General features: G+C 45.0%; 1 protein-coding gene across 1 annotated transcript; it reads left to right on the top strand.

Annotated features, from left to right (window-relative positions):
- The first annotated feature begins 2,980 nt into the window (after nucleotides 1–2,980).
- LOC103904875 (cytochrome P450 3A9) lies at nucleotides 2,981–14,305 on the top strand. The gene is made up of 13 exons (XM_009286405.1): nucleotides 2,981–3,051; nucleotides 5,799–5,892; nucleotides 6,320–6,372; nucleotides 7,498–7,597; nucleotides 8,205–8,318; nucleotides 8,600–8,688; nucleotides 9,718–9,866; nucleotides 10,899–11,026; nucleotides 11,691–11,775; nucleotides 12,161–12,321; nucleotides 12,765–12,991; nucleotides 13,826–13,988; nucleotides 14,207–14,305. The coding sequence occupies exons 1-13, from the start codon at nucleotides 2,981–2,983 to the stop codon at nucleotides 14,303–14,305; spliced, it is 1,533 nt and encodes a 510-aa protein (XP_009284680.1).
- Nucleotides 14,306–17,783: the final 3,478 nt, after the last annotated feature.

Genomic DNA, 17,783 nt, shown 5'->3' with positions numbered 1-17,783 from the left:
TCCCCCCCCCCCCTGCAATAGCCCTTTCTCTTCTGAACTGCTCTTTCTTCACACCTGTGCCCCAGTCATAATTGTTATTCCACAGTGTTTTTCTCACCCTACATCAATTGGTTTCACAGCCTGTGGAAGAAATACATGTTCTTCCATTTTACTGCCCAGCCCCCCAGTCATTATTATACAAGAAATCCCTCCTGCTCATCACACCTTGTTCACAACCTGGATTAGGAGCACTCCTTTCATTACACTGCAAATAACAACGTGGTGTTATTTTGCTTTCCTGAAAGCCATTAATCTGAGCTACTTAGGGGCATTAGAAATGGAAAAGCAGCTCAGCTCTCTTCTGAATTTGCTGCAAACTTTGGCTTTTTAAACCTGTCACCCTCAGCTTGTGGCTGTCCTGGAGGCCCGGTGGCAACACGGGAGTTACCGTACAGTGCAGCAGCTTAAATGATGAGGATGAGCGTCGCATATCCACCGTGCACTGCACGTCATGTGTGACATTGTCACCCATGAATGAGACTAGCTGTGTCACTAGCAGGGTGTTCCCACAGGTATAATTGCACCTCCATCTGGGCTTGCACCTTCTCATGCCCCTGAGCAGTGCACCTCTGCTCCAGATGCCTGGGGTGGTGCGCTCACCAAAACCCGTGATGAGATGCAGTGCACTTCAAAATGTCCAGGAGAAGCAGAGGACGGGCCTAAAAGCCCGTGGTGGTAAGGAATAAGACACATCTAAAGGACTCGAATAGGGTGAAGGGACAATCATGATGGCTTGGTGCACTGCATCCAGGTGGGCAGAGACCTCAGCTGGGAAGGGAGAGGGTAGGCTGGGGCTTGGCCATGCAGGTCTCCTCCTTCCCACCATTTCTGTGAGGTGCAGTTCAGCCTTGGCTGAAGATGATGCCAAACAGCTGATGTTTCTCCTGCCTCCCAGAGACGGAGGGCAGGAGGAGAAGTCTTCCCCGGGCTCCCCTCTGAAGGTGCCCAAGCCACCTCTCCAACATGACCTCCCGGCTGGCATGCCGTACCCCCTAGCAGTTTAGGGGGCACCACAGCCTAGAGTTGGAGGTTTTACAGTTTTAATAGGGGGAAAGTTAGGGCATAAACCCAGCTCTGAGCTGGACTTACATGTGACGTGAAAATCAAGTCATTCGTTCCTGGGTCATTGACTTTCCTCTGGCATGGATTAAGCACATGAGACTTTCTTTTGTTTATCATCTATCAGCTTTCTCAAGGGGATGGTGGATTTTTGTTTGTTTGTTTGAAGTCAATAGGCACAGTCCATTTGGCAGAGGTCGTAAGACCGCAATGCAAAACCAGCAACCAGACTTTGCACCTGTTTTTTTTTTTTAAGTTTTTCCAGAGACTTAAAAATGACCCAAACAGGACAAGGATTGAGGCTTATTTTTACTGAGGATGGAGAGCCGTACAACAATCCTATCATGTGAATAAACTGTATTAACGTGTTTCCCAACATGGTGAGTCAGGAACATTTGGTGCTCAGTAAATTCAGATTTCAAGGCTATGTCAAAATGTGCAAAGGGAAAAACAATCACTGCTGTGATAAGCTCCTGAATGGGAAAGCACCTATTTAATCACACGGTCTTTCAACATCTCCGAATCAAGCAAGGTAGGACCCAACACAGGCTTCTATAACTATGTCATGAACTTGCCTGTTCATGTCAAACTAAAGCAGACTGTGTTTATTACAAAATAATCTGCAACTGAGTTGTCTCTGAAGGTCAGAGCAAAGGCCAGGCAAAGGTGAAATGAGATACAAATGCTGCTGAGATAAGTCAGATGATGACTCTCAGAATGTCTTGTATCACCATGTGGACTGAGATCCACTTATCAGTCAACCCAGAGTCAGTCACAGCAACGGCCTTGGAGACATGAGGCATTTACTGTGCCAAATATTCATAACACCCAGTTATTTGCACCCAGTGCAGTCAGTAAACTTTTGAAGATGGCAGCTCTGCCAATAGGAAGGGAATTGCTCATTTTAGAGTTCTGAATGAAGCCCTAAAGATGCTGTAGTACGCATCTGTGCAAACCATATAGCCTCCTGCCTTAACATTATGGCCACTAACAAACACCATCCAAACAGCCCAGCTTTCTCCACCATTGTAATCTTCCCTTAGCACGTCTATACCTCTAGGATGCTATCACTTTCCTGCACCATCCTTACAGGAGAACCATTACAAAATTTGCGTTTTCCCTTTGCTTGTGTCTTCTTGCCAGCTGCTGCAGAAGGGTGGATGCTGTTTTTATTCATGAGCTGGTGTTTTGGAGATGATGGTACTTTAACTGCTTGCAGTTGTGGAATGACAGTATTTCTCTTACAAAACGCCTGGCCACAAGCCAGCAAACAAGGTGGACTTCTGAAGCCTTTATAGGGGGCGAATTCCTGCCTCTGTTAGAAGCTGCTTCTGACCCATCACAGGCAGAAGCAGTCAGCACTTGCTCTTTACAACACAGAAAGAAAGATATTTTAAACAAAATCTTAAATTCTACCAAAGTTAATTCAGCTGCCAGAAAAGATCTTGTCATACAATATACGAATAACCTTTTCACTTCTCTTTCCCTTTTGTAAACCAACACCTGCTTTGGGATTTACCCTTTCATTGTAACTTGGTTTTATTTATTTTGGTGTAGGAGCCCAGGAGCATTACCCAATAAGAAGTCAGTTATTACTTACTATTACAACAGAGAAACTGGCTGGACCGCCTGGCAACAGACGTATTAAATAATTTGAACCTTAGACAGTTCAGCCAGGCATTTATCTATCACATGAATCGTGTTTTTCAGGTTAGCATAGTTTGCTACCTTTGTCTTCCAGTCCTCCTTCACGACAGAAGGACAGCCCCTAAATCATATGATTTGACACAAAAGATTGCACACTGCAAAACGCTCCTATTTCCCACAGAGCTAGGACAAACACATCAAAACAGAACTCGAAGCCAACCAGAGAAGTACCAAAATGAACCTGCTGCCCTCCTTCTCTACAGAGACATGGGCCCTTTTGCTTATTTTTGTGGCCCTCCTGGTAGCGTGAGTAAAATATTCTTTATTGGTTCTTTGCTTGTACCATTTTCCTGTTCTTGCCATTGTTCGTTTTCATGCAACTAGACTGCCAAAGAGCAAACAGGTAGGTGTGATTTCCCGATTTCCAGCCTCTAACGAGGCTCTGGGAAATAGCAGAGGAGTCTAAAGACCGTACAGACGCGTGATCTTGCTCCAAGGTTTGGAGTGTTCCCGTGCACTGTTACGAGCTTGCTGCTAAGCGTCAAAGCAATAATCGAATAATAATGGTGCCAGGCATTTGTTACCAGCAGGGTGCTGGCTTCAGTGAGGATCATGATCCGTTAGGTTATTTTCCACAGAAATACAGTCTAAGGAAGGCTGTGCCTCCCTGACTGAGGTTGCCCTATGGAGGGGAGCAGGCGGTCGATGACACTGCTGCATGACCTGCAAAGGTGGAGAGCAGCAGAAAGGCACCAGAAATTCATAGGATCAGTTCTTACTCTTCCTGACTCCATCCGTAGTGCTCAGGTAAGATGCTCCATGCACGGGCACCTGGACCAGTAGGGACACTTTGCAGAAGTTAGATTTGCCACACGCCTGCAGGGACAGCATCCCGTGCCCGTCCCCACAGCCCACACTTGCTGGGGGAAGAAACGAAGCCCAGAGCAAGGTCAGCTCTCTGCTCCTGGCTTTTCAGACAGACTCCATCAGGCAGAAGTGTACCCCGCTGCTTCAGAGGAGCCGTGCTAGCGAGAAAATGCTTTCGTCCGCTTTGCTGATGCTGTTTGTCCCTGCAGCGTAGCAGGGCTAGCTGAAAACCCCCTTCTGCTGGGACATACAGTGTCTCCGCTGGCAGCCCCTGCCAACAAGGCTGGACTGACAAACTCTGTAGTGTTGACAAGCCCTTAGGCAGAGACAGAATGTTGCTAGCCATAAACCTTAATGATTAATGTGGTGCACACGAGCACAACCCATTTGTCTGCCCTGGCAATGCTCCAACCATGGCAGTTCAGTAAGCTCTGAAACTTTTAGTCCTGTTTTTCAAACCCTTTCCTGTGATTTGGATCACTCGAAAGCCTGTTTGGGGCAGACTCTTAAAAAAACCCCCAAAACCAACAAACAAACCCCCCAAAGCCCAACCACCCTCATTATTGACCCAAACCCTCATATTTCAATAACTCTGTGGCCATCTGAGATTGCTGGTTACCAGCCTCCCACCTTCTGCAGCCACTTACAATTTTGTTGTGGCAAAAGGGATGAAGCCCAGATCTTTGTGCTCTGATATCCGAGCTAAAATAGAAATTTCACTGCCCATATAGCACAGGGAGGTTGTTCAGATGCTTCTTGTTCATCTGGGGCAACGCTGTTCCAGTTCAGACATGAAGGAATATCAGGCTTTTCTGGTTCACATCCACGGTAAGAAGAAGTAATGATTATGCTCTGGCTTTACACTGAAAGGTCCTTCTCAGCCTGCAGAAAACCATGTCACGTTTTAGTTGTAAAAGCATTAGACGGTTTTCCTGGCCATGTTTCAAATGGACAAAGCCTAGCCTAGCCTATATTCCTATAGTGTTTCTGGGCTTTGTAACCAGCCCAGTCTGGCGTTTCCTGGTCCTCCCGCAGCCCCGGCTGCCCATAAACATTACAAATGAGAATCCACAAACATTTTATACCTAGTACTGAATTAACCTTTGACAGAAAAGGTCGAATGTTGACAAACTGAGCTCTGTGAAACCTTTCCGCACCTGCAAACACACCGTTACCTGTTTTTTGCCTGCTCTGTTTGGGCCATAAAAATGAGGTCCGCTTTTGTCCTCTGGCAGAACCTGTGCTGGGGGGACTGATCTCATTTGGGGTCCCCCAGATTTAGAAAAGTGTTACTAATTGCAACGGAAATCCCCCTAAGTCTCAGTCTGGACTCTGGCTTTTCAGGAAAGCATCCCCAAGATGCTGGCTGAGTGGCTGCTGCCACGCGGCCCAAAAAGGATCTCTGATAACACCCCTCTGCCAAACCTTTGCAGTTTTACATCCCTTCTGCAATGAACCGCTCACTTGGGAAGCTGCAGCTGCTAACTAAAAACAAATATTTTGAGGAGCTCTTTCAACACAGCCAAAGATAAGCTTCAAAAGGCTGCAGCCCAGGCCCTTGTTGAGAAACAGAAGGCCCCGAGGTAGAAGTAATAACTTTACAGCTGCCAAAAAGGGTGCTTCAGAGGAAAGAAATCTGCAAAGCTGTCAATAAAATCTAAAGAGAAAACCATCAAGACAAGACTTCCTGACGCACCACTGAGCTAACGCCAGGCTAAGGGGAGGGAGAACAATAAATGAAATTAAAGTGCAACTTGACAAAAGCCCTGTTTGGGACATCACTTCTGGCACTGCTTTGATTTCTCTTCAATAAAAACATGTAAGCTTGGCGTTCCTTCTTCCAGCTCCCTTTTCTGCCTCTCCTTTGGTTGGCAATGATCTCCTCTTTTGACTTCTGCTAAAGGCTTTAAGGTCCTGTTTCCACCAGAGCACCTATGCCTTCAGGAGACAGCTGCGTTTACATCAAAGTGATCTCTCTGAAGCTCTGTGTGGCAGCAGTGAGCCTTACCATGTTTATTAAACAGTTCTTACAGGGCAATTTTCTTTTGGGCCACTTTTTTCTAGCTCCTGGATCAACCTCCTCTACTTAGAGCCAAAGGGATGTTGCTGCAGTCTCCAGGTTTAGGAGAGCTCACAGCCCCAGGGCCACGGTGATGTAGCACCCAGTTGTCTTTTCTATCCCATAGGTATGGGACATGGCCATTTGGTTTGTTCAAGAAGTTGGGTATTCCCGGGCCAAGACCTCTGCCTTTCTTTGGGACATGCCTGGCGTATCGTAAAGTAAGTGACCGAAGCCTTCCCGGCTCCAAAAATATCCACCTCTGCTCATACAGTTGTAGCTAAACAGATACATGGCGATAAGTTATCTCCAAATGCCAAGCTCCGCTCTAACGCACGGGCTGTGCAAAGGCCAGCGTGGGATAAGGGCTCAGTAACACAGGCCACGGGGCCTTGCCTTTACAGCATCTCCAAACAAGCACTCGTGGGTGGCTGATTTACAGCTGCCCTTTGCTGGCATCCTGGCAAACAGCTCATTCACAAGCACTACGAAGGTTTATGCTGTCTTTTGTGATGTTTTTGGAGAGGAGGAGAACTCAGAAGGCAGCTCTGAACATCAGTTTACAGATATTCCACCCAACCCGTCCTCTCCAACATCATCCCCTCCACTGCATCCTCACTGAGATAATTTTTAAATTGCTTTCCACAGGGTTTCTTGGAGTTTGACAATGAATGTTTCCAAAAATATGGGAAAGTCTGGGGGTGAGTATGAACCACTGATCTCTTCTTAAGGTAAAACTAGAATCCATACAAAGTAGAGAAAAAAAGTTTCATTAGGAAAGCTCCCTTTTCTCTACCTGCAGCCCTGTCGGTCCCGGCACGATGAGCACACCAACGATAGGGTGCTCGTGGTGACTTACATTAAAGCCTGATGATTGCAGGGCTGTGCTGCTGTCACGCTATATGGAAATTGCTTTGACCTATACTATGAAAGCTGTTTTAAAACTGGTAACAAAAGGCCCTCACCTGCTCCTAAAAAAAATCAGCAGCAAAACTACTATTTACTTAAGGGAGAATCTGGAACTGGGAGGTCGGGTTCCTCTGGTTTACCAACAGCAGAGGAATGTGAGTGACTCCCAATACTGAGTGAAGAAGCAGATCCAAAGTCTGCCGACATCCTTGCGCTGCTGATCCTTACCTGCTGCGGTGGGAGCTAGTACAGCTATCGTTGCTCTGCTCTGGACATCTCCTATGACTTTTATCGCTGCTGTTATAACTTGGGCTACAAACTTGCATATCCTCTATAATGCATCCATTGGTCCCTATAGCAACTTTAAAAAATGGAGTCTGGAAAAGATATGTTTATATAAATGAGGAAGTGCATAAATCCACTTAATCTACATCTGTTCTAGGAAAGCATTCAGAACTGGCAGCTTAAAAAGACAAAAACAAGGATTGAGTTTCATCTCCAAGGATATTTCAGTGCTGTCAGCCCAAGTCTCCAGACACCCAATTCAAGAGTCTGAAAGGGGTCGAACAAGTTTCCTTCTAATACTGTAATGTGTTTAAGTGCCTGGAAAAACACGGAGAGTCAGGGGAAAAAGTGAAGACACTTGCTTCATTTAGTATCTGGTCCTTTGAGGGACTGAGCCCTGCTCATTTCCCAGTGAATTTGGAAGGTGTTTAGCCCCCTTTATCATTTACAAAACCAGATGGGAGAAGGCCTGGGAGTTCTTTTCCATCTCTAGTTTCTACATTTCTGTACTTAGGCATCTGCAGAACAGCAAGGCTGGTGATGGAGGACGTTTGTTTAACACATTTTGTTTCATGGGCATCAGCCAAGCCTTGCACTTCAAGGGTTGTTTATTTGTCTCCTCCCCCCACCAGGATTTATGATGGCAGGCAACCTGTGGTGGCTGTCATGGACCCCCAGATCATTAAATCTGTGCTGGTTAAAGACTGTTACTCCACCTTTACCAACCGGAGGGTAAGAGCAGAAGCTTTGTGATGTATCAGAGAGTCCAAAAAACAAAGTACAGGAGAAGACAAGCATGCCAAGCATATAGCAGGGTTCCCCTAGGAGACAAGTGACTGCACTATAGGGATTACTGTAAACGGCCACTGTATGTCACTGTTCCCCTGCCTTACGGCCTGGGACTGCATACCCAGCCTGGCAGAGGAAGCTGTTTGCCTGCACATCAGACAAATTCTGCTCTCACACCTATATATACGGATGAATTTGAGTCTGTGTGAGCATGCAGGAATCTGTAAGGGTCCAGCTAGCACAGGTGCCACCAGCTGGGATGCAGGCTCTGGGTGGCACGGTTAGGTGTGGGTACACACATACATACGGGTGTTGGGCTTGTTGGGTTACTTGTTCTGGATATAGAAACGGCATCTCACAGCTGGTTTACTGCAGGAATGGGGATTATTTATGTATGTGTGTCTTGAGAGGCTGTTTGTAAGGCCTTAGCCTGCTGCCAGTAGTAATGCCCCTGAAATAGCCTGGGCAGGGACTTGCATGCTACATTGCCACCCTTGCAAGGAAGCTGCTATCTTTTCTGGGCTTAACACCTTGCCTTTTTCCCCTCTAGCGAATAGATCTAGCAGGGGAGATGGCCAGCGCTGTCTCATTAGCTGAAGATGAACAGTGGAAAAGGATTCGTACTGTGCTCTCTCCAACCTTCACCAGTGGGAAACTAAAGGAGGTAAAACACAGAGGAGCAGGTACAAACTAAATCAGAACGTCAGTAGACAGCGTTTTCAGGCTGAGATTGTTATAGGGGTCTGATTTCTTTAGTCAGAGCCTGGCAACTAAGCTGGCCTGTTTAATTTATGCCTAATTTAAAATGAAAAAGGCTTAAAATAAAACCTTAGGAGAAAGATCTTATTTATAAATATTCATGAAACACCCTGTAGTCTTTGTAAGCCTGTCTTAAAGGAATAAAATGTACTATATTTAAGTGACCATCTCTGGTTTGCGTTACAGATGTTCGCTATAATGAAGCACTATGGGGAAGTTTTGGTGAAAAATGTTCAAAAGCGAGTGGAAGAGGACAACAATCTACCGGTAAAGGAGTAAGTAGCTGCTAGGAGCAGCAGGCTAAGCAGCAAACCTTGTTAGCAAGTGCTGCAGTTCATTTGTTACTGGCAATGCAGATTGCTCGCTGGGTAAACCAGACCTCTGAAATGAAGAGCAGGACTAGCTGAAAGCCTGGCTGGAAATTTGAAAATTGAAAAATTTAAGCTGGGATGTTAGTGAAACTTCCTAGAGGCAGAGACCCAGAGAGAAGTCTTCTGAAGTGAATTAGATGGGGAGAAAAATGCTCTAGTACAGCTTCGTGAATCCACAGATCCAAGATAACCCTAAATCCACCAGGAAAACCCAGTTTTCCCTGCACATACTCAGGATTTCTGTGCACCACCTTCTTATACTGCAGGACACTGGGGTTGCTGGCCTCTCTGCCCCACACAGCACTGTGGGATGCTCGTCCATCACTTGCCCCATTGCTGGGGGGAGTGGGGCAGGAGGCTGTAGCGTGGCCCCAGGTGCATCATCGTCATCTGTGCCCTCCATATGGGCTCTGGAACAACACTTGTGTATTTCACCCCTAATTTCAAAGCACAGATGCAGAAGGGGCAGCTGCACACCAGTAGTCACACACCAACAAAGCTCTCCCCTACCAAAAAACCCATAAGAGGAGGGCTTGGACAGTTTGTAATATTATAGGGGTGTGCTGGGTTGAACATGACCATTTTCATGGCATGTTCGAAGCAAGGTGTGTTCCCACCCCTGCCCAAGAAGCTAACATGCTCGAGAGCCACATGCTGTCCTTGCACTAACCTGTTCATGTCGCTACACGCTGTTTTAAAATCCTCAGAAAAGCTGTCCGATTTCAAAACCCATGCAGGCTTGAAACCAAAGCTCTCTAAAAATCTATCCCTTTCACTATAAGTGCTTTTCAGTTACCATATATCCAATTTCCTTTTCAGAACCAGGGCAGGAGGTCTTATGAGGATTTGTATGAATGTCACATAGGCATTAGGAAAAAATATATTCACTTGGTCCAAATATTTAACCACAGTATCTTTTCCATCTTTCCTCAGCATCTTTGGAAGCTACAGCATGGACATCATCACCAGCACGTCGTTCGGGGTGAACATTGACTCCATGAACAACCCCAAAGACCCCTTTGTCAGAGAGATGAAGAAGTTGGCCAAGTTTGACTTTTTTAGCCCACTCTTTCTCTTTATATGTAGGTGACTTTTTTGTTGAAAACTTCATTCAGGTGTCAGAGTACTACTAAAGCGTGACTTTAGCAAGCAGATCAGAGACTGGTGCACCCTATACATTAACCAATCAACTATTGCTTAGGTAACTTGACTAGCTAGGATGGAAGTCCTAATGGCACTTGTCTTGTTGTTTCCTCGTTGTTAGCTTCATGCTAAAAGGGAAGGATCCTTCTGGGAAGGATATGGGTAAAAACTTCCTCCACCTTTGGCATCCACAATGCAAGAAACATATGAACATCCCAGCCAATATCCAACTAAGTGCTGGAAAATCGTTCAAAGGTCGAAAAGCAAGTTCAGCTGTGAGGCTTGAGGGGGGTGGTGAAATGCATTTTCTGGAAGAGAGTGTGAGTGGGGACTGTAATTAGATGCAATTTCCTAGCAGTGCAATAGCTTATGGTGATGGAGACGGACCTTAAATCACTTGCAAGCTTAAATCAAGGTTAGATACCTTGCTAAAACACAGGGAAAGTTGTGATCTGTGCATAGAGGAGGTTCTGGTGCTGTAGATATTATGAATCTATACACAAGCTCAAGATCCAGTTTCTATAATGAAGGAAATGCTCTGAAGGGGACATGAAAATGTTTGCATGAGCATAGCACGGCAGTGAATAGCTCAGCCTGAAAAAAAAGAGTTCAGAACTTGCAATATTTCTCGAGCCACATTCCTTGCGTAGTGCTGTTCAATGCACAGAAGTAACCTGTCCCTAGAAAGCAGTGCCTTAGAAAAAGAAGGTGGCATCTCTTAAAGCAAAGATTATACCCACCTCAGTTGTGCCCAGTTGACAGGAACTTGGGGGAGGGTTGCGTCAAGACAAACTATCCCAAGAAAGAGAAAGAGGAAAAAAGGCAAAGCCCAGGCTTTGCCCAGGTAAAGAAATCAAGAGAGGAAATAATTTCTCAACAGCATGATTACTTCCTCAGTAACACCCATAGCTATCTTATATGAGGTGGAGTTTGTTTACAGTGTGCGATTTTATTCTCAGTTTGTTTTTCAGCTGTATGTCCATTCATTATTCCTCTTTTGGCCAAGATAAATAAAAGTATCTTCCCCAGTGGTGTTTCAGATTTCTTCATGAGCTCCATCTCCAAAATTAAGCAGGATCGTGAAAAGGAGACTTACAAGGTAAGCAAGTGTGAATTTGCTAGCAATTGTGGCAGAAAATACACTTAAGTGAAATATAGAGTGATTATATCAAAGGTGAAGCCAAAGTACAATGACTCAACAAAACCCTGAATCTACTTAAGTGTAAACAGTTGATTTTAATACTGTCAGAAAAGCCTCACCTGACCCATTCTGGCAGAGAAGGACGTGGACTTTGTGCATTCATGATCTGAAGCTAAATCCAGATAAAGGCTCGGTAGAATTGCATTAAGCTTGGGTTTGCAAAACTTGTAATAAGTCGACAAAGTAAGAGACTCCCTGAAGAAGATTAGGCAGAGGATAAGAGAGCAGAGTAAGCAGCACAAGAGCAGCAATACCACCTTTCAGGGTTGCATCTTCCCCTCTCGCTTTTCAAAAATTGCGGCTGCTTCCTGTCAAAATTCTCCCTTTTAGAGTTTGGATCCCTATCCTGAAATTCATTCAAGACACGGCTCTCCCACCCGCTGGCTTCATGAAAAGGACAGATAGGTTTCCAAAATAAAAATGCAAGTGTTGTGTTTTACAACAAGGAAGTCATGTATTTTGGGGACACTTTCAGTTTAAAAATTGTGCTTAGGCTATGAAATCTGCTTATCTGAGCCCCCCAAGGGACCTGTCAAAGAAACTCTCCTGCTTTTCTTCTCAGGGCAGGGTAGATTTTCTGCAGCTGATGATTGAATCCCAGAACTCAACCAGTGACAGGAGCAATGAAGCAAATCACTCATATAAAGGTAACAACATCCAAATATTCATCATGGGAACAGGGGCTGTGGGAGCAAGGAGAATACGGGGAGCTGTTTCCCAGAGAAAGGCTCAATGGGTCACCACCATCTCCACTGACCAGCTCCAGGCAGTAGTCTGTCCCTTGTTGCCAGCACTGGGGCTAAGGGGAATCCCCCAGGTCCTTTGCCAGGGACTAGGACTGCTGTGTCAATTATTTATACCTGGGAAATCATCTGGGTCCTCTATCAAATGACTTTTTCCAGACAGATAGCAGAGTAGCTACAAATGTGCTGTCAGAAAACGACCACAACAAACCTGCGTCAACCCCGCTCGTTGCTACCTGTTCCTCGCTGAGACCACAAACCAACACCAGTTTTGCTCATCTCCTCACAGGCCTGACTGACAGAGAGATCCTGTCACAAGCAGTCGTGTTTATTTTTGCTGGCTACGAGCCCACCAGCAACGTGCTTTGTTGCCTGGCGCATGCACTGGCCACACATCCCGACGTGCAGCAAAAATTGCTGGAGGAAATCGACACCGTTTTACCCAACAAGGTAAGGGGACCTTGAGTGATGGTGAAGACCCTCTGCCCTGCTGTCCTCCTTGTTCAGTCAAGACAATGAGAAATCTCTAGCTCCTAAACACCCTCCTCCTGGGATCTTCCGACAGCTCTCAGAGGCACACGCACTGAGACAACTCAGCCCTGCGGCGATTTTATTTTGGCAGCTGAAACCTTACAGGCCACCCCACTGCACAAACCCATTTGCCATACTCTGCACCCGTGCACAAGTGGATGTGGATTTCCAGGCATTTCCATCACTCAGGGATGGAAAATGAAGCCAATTACTCAATTTCTTCCTTGCATTTTGTTCTTCAGTGAGTCTGAGTCATAGTTGGGGCAGCAAGGGTGGGGGACACTCTGGTCTCAGCATTCATTTTGGGACAATCCAATCCTCATGCCAACATACCTGGTCACCTTTCTCCTGTCATCCTACAGGCTCCTCTCACATATGAAGCAGTGATGCATTTGGAATATCTTGACATGATAGTGAGCGAAACCCTTCGGCTCTTCCCCATTGGAGGACGGCTTGAGAGAACCTGCAAGAAAGACGTAGAAATAAATGGAGTGACCATTCCCAAAGGAGCCATTGTTATGATCCCATCCCATATCCTGCACTACAACTCCGAATACTGGCCAAACCCAGAAGAGTTCAGACCAGAAAGGTACAAAAAGCATAATGAAAGGGAAGAAGTATCATGCTGCTTTTTCCTCATGTAGTAATTAAGTATTAATCTCTGATTAGCTTCCTAATGGTGTTCTTCCTATCTTTTTACAAACAATACCGATGAGAAATTGCAGGCTCGTGGGAATGTCATTTTAAGAAGAAAATGAGCTTTGCACTTAAAGCAGGGTTTCAAACATCATAATCTTATTGGGGGAATAACACTGGTACCTCACAACATCTTATACACAGTTTTTGGGCTTGCTGACAGAGTGGGTAGGTGGTGAGTTTTTTTGTAATTGCCAGCCATCTTTCTGTGTAATCTTCATTGCTGAACCTGTTTCCATCACACAGGCTTTGCTACAAAATATACCAGAGTTGATCCTTCCAGAGTTGCCTTCCCTCTTTGTTTTCAGGGAAGTGATAGCTTTTCCCTAGTTGGTTATTTTTATAATTGGTATCAACCTCTGGTTCCCAGCAAGCCTGAAGCCATAAGCTGATCCTAACAGACAAACCCCTGGTTCCTCTCTCGCTAAATACAACGGATAGGAAATATCAGTTATTTTGGGAGAGCGTGTAGATTTTCACATTGCTCTTTAATTCTGTCCATCCAGAGTAGAAGTTAACTAAACCCTGAAGTGGGATCGCACCCCATCCTGGACGAGGGCTCTGACACAGCACTCAGTTGCTGGGGTATGCTGAGATACCTTAGCGAAAAAACAAACGAGTCTCTGTAGGGCACCAGCAAGAGATCTCTGGATAAGTAATACAGATGTGTAGCTTTTTGGTTTTTTGCTGCCTTCATTTTTTTTCCCCCCACCATGTCATTATCCAGGTTCAGTAAGGAAAACAAAAAGGCCATAGACCCATATACGTACCTGCCCTTTGGAGCTGGCCCCAGGAACTGCATTGCGATGCGGTTTGTTCTCCTCACCCTGAAAGTTGCCATCACCACCCTATTGCAACATTTCACCTTCCAGACCTGCAAAGAAACTCAGGTGAGGAGCACGTTATGTTTTGAAACTCGCACATGAAGAGCCAGGTGCCTGGTTTCTCACTGTGGGTGCTGACACCAGATGCTTTGCACTTTCAGGGGGAGGTGTGCTGTCAGGCACTATGGATCATTATGTCCAAACCGTGGCCAAGTTTCTTTCCTTTAATCTCTACTTATTTAATTTGTCTATCTCCAAGTGTGTTTTTCCTCTTATTGTTGCAGATCCCTCTTAAGCTGAGTTCACAGGGATTCTTAAAACCAGAGAAACCGATTATTCTGAAGTTAGTTCCCCGAACCCACACCGCACCTGCAGAGGCGTAAAACCCAGCCGTGTGTGCAACAATTCTCTGGCATCTAATGAGTGCTGTGCTAACAAAGGGATCACACATTGCAGGAAATCTCTCCTACACGTACAGACACGGCAGAGGAGCTCTAGTTAATTCTGGAAGCAATTACTACATATTTACTAATAAACATAGCTGTCAGAAATGTAATGTGGATCACTGGGCAGTGACAATACACAGTCCCCTTAATTTTGATTGCAGAAAACAAGAAATAAATCCAAATGAGAAGCTGATCATCCCAAGAAATAAATCCAAATGAGAAGCTGATCGTCCACTTACTTCTAAGGGGACTTCTCCATCTGGAGAGAAGGAATTACTGTCACATCCCAGAGAAACAAGGTGTGATGGAGATGCAAATCACCAGACCTTGCTGGGCAGGGACGGGTGACGTTCTTGGTGTATTGATGCTTGAAATTTCATGTGTTATAATTGAGACAACTGGTGTGAGACTACATCCTAGTTACCAAACTTCTCTTGTGCCATGTGTTAATTAAACTAAAGTGTGTACAAATACCGTCATTAAAAGTGTTTGAGAGCTGCTCTATGTCGTGTATAGCGGCTGATCACTTCCTATTTAAAAACTGTATTCAACCTCAACCCTTTAAATTAACCATGTACATTGCTTTCTACTTAATTTAATGAATCTAATCCTTCATTTAATGTGATCAAACCCTCCCATTTGTACAGTATTTTACAAACACTATAAATCCCACCTCTTAGTTTGATTAAGAGGTTGCCTTCAGTTCAGCACTGGCCGACCCTTTTCCGTGCTGGAGCGACAGAGGCTGGATTGCAGAGAGCAGCAGGAGCAGCTTGCAGGAGGTGGTGACAGCACTGCAGGAGGGCCACTGCTCCTGGCGAAATTGTCTGGACACAGCTTATAGCTGAGCCTTGCCTCCCAGAGCCATGGATGGGGTTTACACATTGCCCGTGGTGGGATGTTAGCCTGCTGTAAACTGCTTTGCTCTTGAACTGCTCCAGAACAGTCTACAGCTTGGGCCCTAAGGGCTGGTCCTGCCATCAGCGTGATGCTTTGACCAAAGGACTTATGCCATCCCTGACCGTATAAGCAGGGAATATCAAAAAGTAGGTGGGAGGTTCTCCCGGCTCTGAATTTCACACACCAGTTAACCCCAGTATATTGTGCTGGTCTTGACACCTACAAACCAAGAAGGATGCTAGTAAAAAGGGAAAGGTTTTTAGAAGAGCTGCAAACCAGATCAAATCACCCCTTAATTTTCTCCTGGCATCTTTCACTCCAAGGCAATATTTTCCGAATCACGGTCTATAATTCTCTCCCACAGCCACATGATTTTCTCTTTAGTCTAACAGACAAAACCACAACATGACCCAAATGCTACTATCCAACATAGTACAGATTTATTCAAGAATTCATGTCCATTCTTAACAAGAACGGCAATTAAGGGGTTTGAGAGTGGTCAGCCAACAGCGCAGTGGATTCCTGATCACTGGAAGTCCCCCAAAGCTGTCCATTTTTCAGGAAACTACAGCAACATTCACCAGCCTCTAATTCAAGAGTAAGCAGCTTGTGCTGTCCCAAAAGGCAGATAAAACAATTATAGTGCTCCCTTCTGATTCATCATCCGTGAAAAATTGTTTGGGTTTTGCTATGTACACAGCAAGGCATAGTTAGGAGTGCTGCCAATAAGGCCCTTCCTCAGTTTAAGCTGCTGCTCATCTCTTAAAAACTATCAGTGGAAGAGCTGGGCCTGTCTTACTGCTGCAATGCTGAAGCAGCTCTGATGGGGAGAGTGCAATGCCCCTGCATGGACAGACTAGTTAAAAAAAAATGCATTTTCCCCATAGAAAAATAGTGCTAGGCAAAACTAACTCCAGATTCAAGGAAAGGGAAAGAAAGGGGAAGCCCTCATGAAAGCAGCAAGTCACTTACATGCCAAACAGCTGCTTTGAAGTAAAGAAAAGTCATTTTGGTATCTCATAAACAAAATCAGGCACCTTTGCATGGTACTTAGAACCAGAAAGGGTTAATCCAGCTGTACCCAAAGACAGGCAGTCCCTGCCCATCGCGTGGCATCTCCGGGAATGAAGTCATCAGCGTTACTGTACAGATCATTCTTCCAAATGTGAAAAATGTGACTAATTCTCTGGCTTCAGCCAATTATGACCTGCCAGGACTGTCATAACAGCCCATAAATAATGTGTAACAAAATCATGGTAATGACTCTTATAGAAGAAAATTAGATCCTCTGTGTCTTAACTCCATAAAGTTACTTTGCTTATAATGGCTGCCTCCATCATTCCCAGAACTTTCCATTGCTTTGCAGGCCATCCCTCAGAAATGGATGTGACTTGGCCAGGAGTCTGCTGGTCCTGGTAGCTGTGCATTCATCAGATTTGTTTTTACTGGTTTGGCGGTTTCCTCTTTAAACCGGACAAATCACTTTTGAATGTTTTTGCGGATAAAACATACTTACTTCATCTAGACCTTGCTGATTCCTTTAACTGTTTCAACACATCCTTGGCAGGCCTGGGACATCGTATGGTCCCAAGATAACTGGGTCTTTGTCAGAGGAAAGAGCTTCCAATCACAGTACAAGGTAGAAGTTAATTTTGGGGACACTTCTGTTTCACTTCCTCCCTAAATCCTTCCAAACCCTAAGTAAAAAGGAAAAAAAGAATGAAGAAAATCAATGTTACATCAGCATTTTAAAAAAAAAAATATGCTTTTCCCAAAGATTTTACAACCGTGTCTCACCAGAGAAGTTATTGTCAAATCACTGTGCAATCGTAATGGACTCACACCCTGGTAAAACACTAGCATCACCCAGGCAGACTTCTATAAGTATGCAGAAATATATTCCCCTTAATACAGAAAGGCTTGCTGGGAACTTTCCAAAGGATATATACCCCATGATATGAGAACTGTTATTGTATCAGTCCTGATGAAAGACAAAGATGGTTATGAGCGGGGAGATTTGTTTTCTGTTTCTCAGTTAACTATAGCAGAGTAACCGTCAATGCTGCAGTAACTTGCCTAAATGATGGAATGCTTCCAGTTGATTGCAATGATCAAATGGATTTTATGAAAAACAGGTTTCCTGCTTACAGCAGAGGAATATTTCATGTGCTTCACCAAGTCAGTTATTAGGTGTTTCAATACCAGGCTGAGCCCTGACAGAGAGAAGAATGGTTTGACTATTACCAAACTAAGTGCCCCTAAAGTGTTTAAGTCTTTTGCGGTTCCACCTTGCCTTTAAAGTGAGAAATGAAACATTTTCAGGCATATTTCACCTGAAAGGAAGACTAGGTATCGTTGCTCCTTTTACCTTACCCTCTACTGAGGCACAGTTTCTCTATTGATACTCTGGCATCAGAAGCCTACAAGTCAGAAGGTGCACAAATGAAAGAGCCGGCATGCAGAATTTGTTTAGTTCTCCTAGTCCCTCCTTCCTCTCTCCATCTCCCTGTTAGAA

This window comes from Aptenodytes forsteri, unplaced genomic scaffold, assembly GCF_000699145.1.
Source record: "Aptenodytes forsteri isolate BGI_AS27 unplaced genomic scaffold, ASM69914v1 Scaffold55, whole genome shotgun sequence".
In the NCBI taxonomy this organism is placed as follows: Eukaryota; Metazoa; Chordata; class Aves; order Sphenisciformes; family Spheniscidae; genus Aptenodytes; species Aptenodytes forsteri.
The sequence above is the reverse complement of the archived record's forward strand: the minus strand, read 5'-3'. Positions and strand labels throughout refer to the sequence as shown.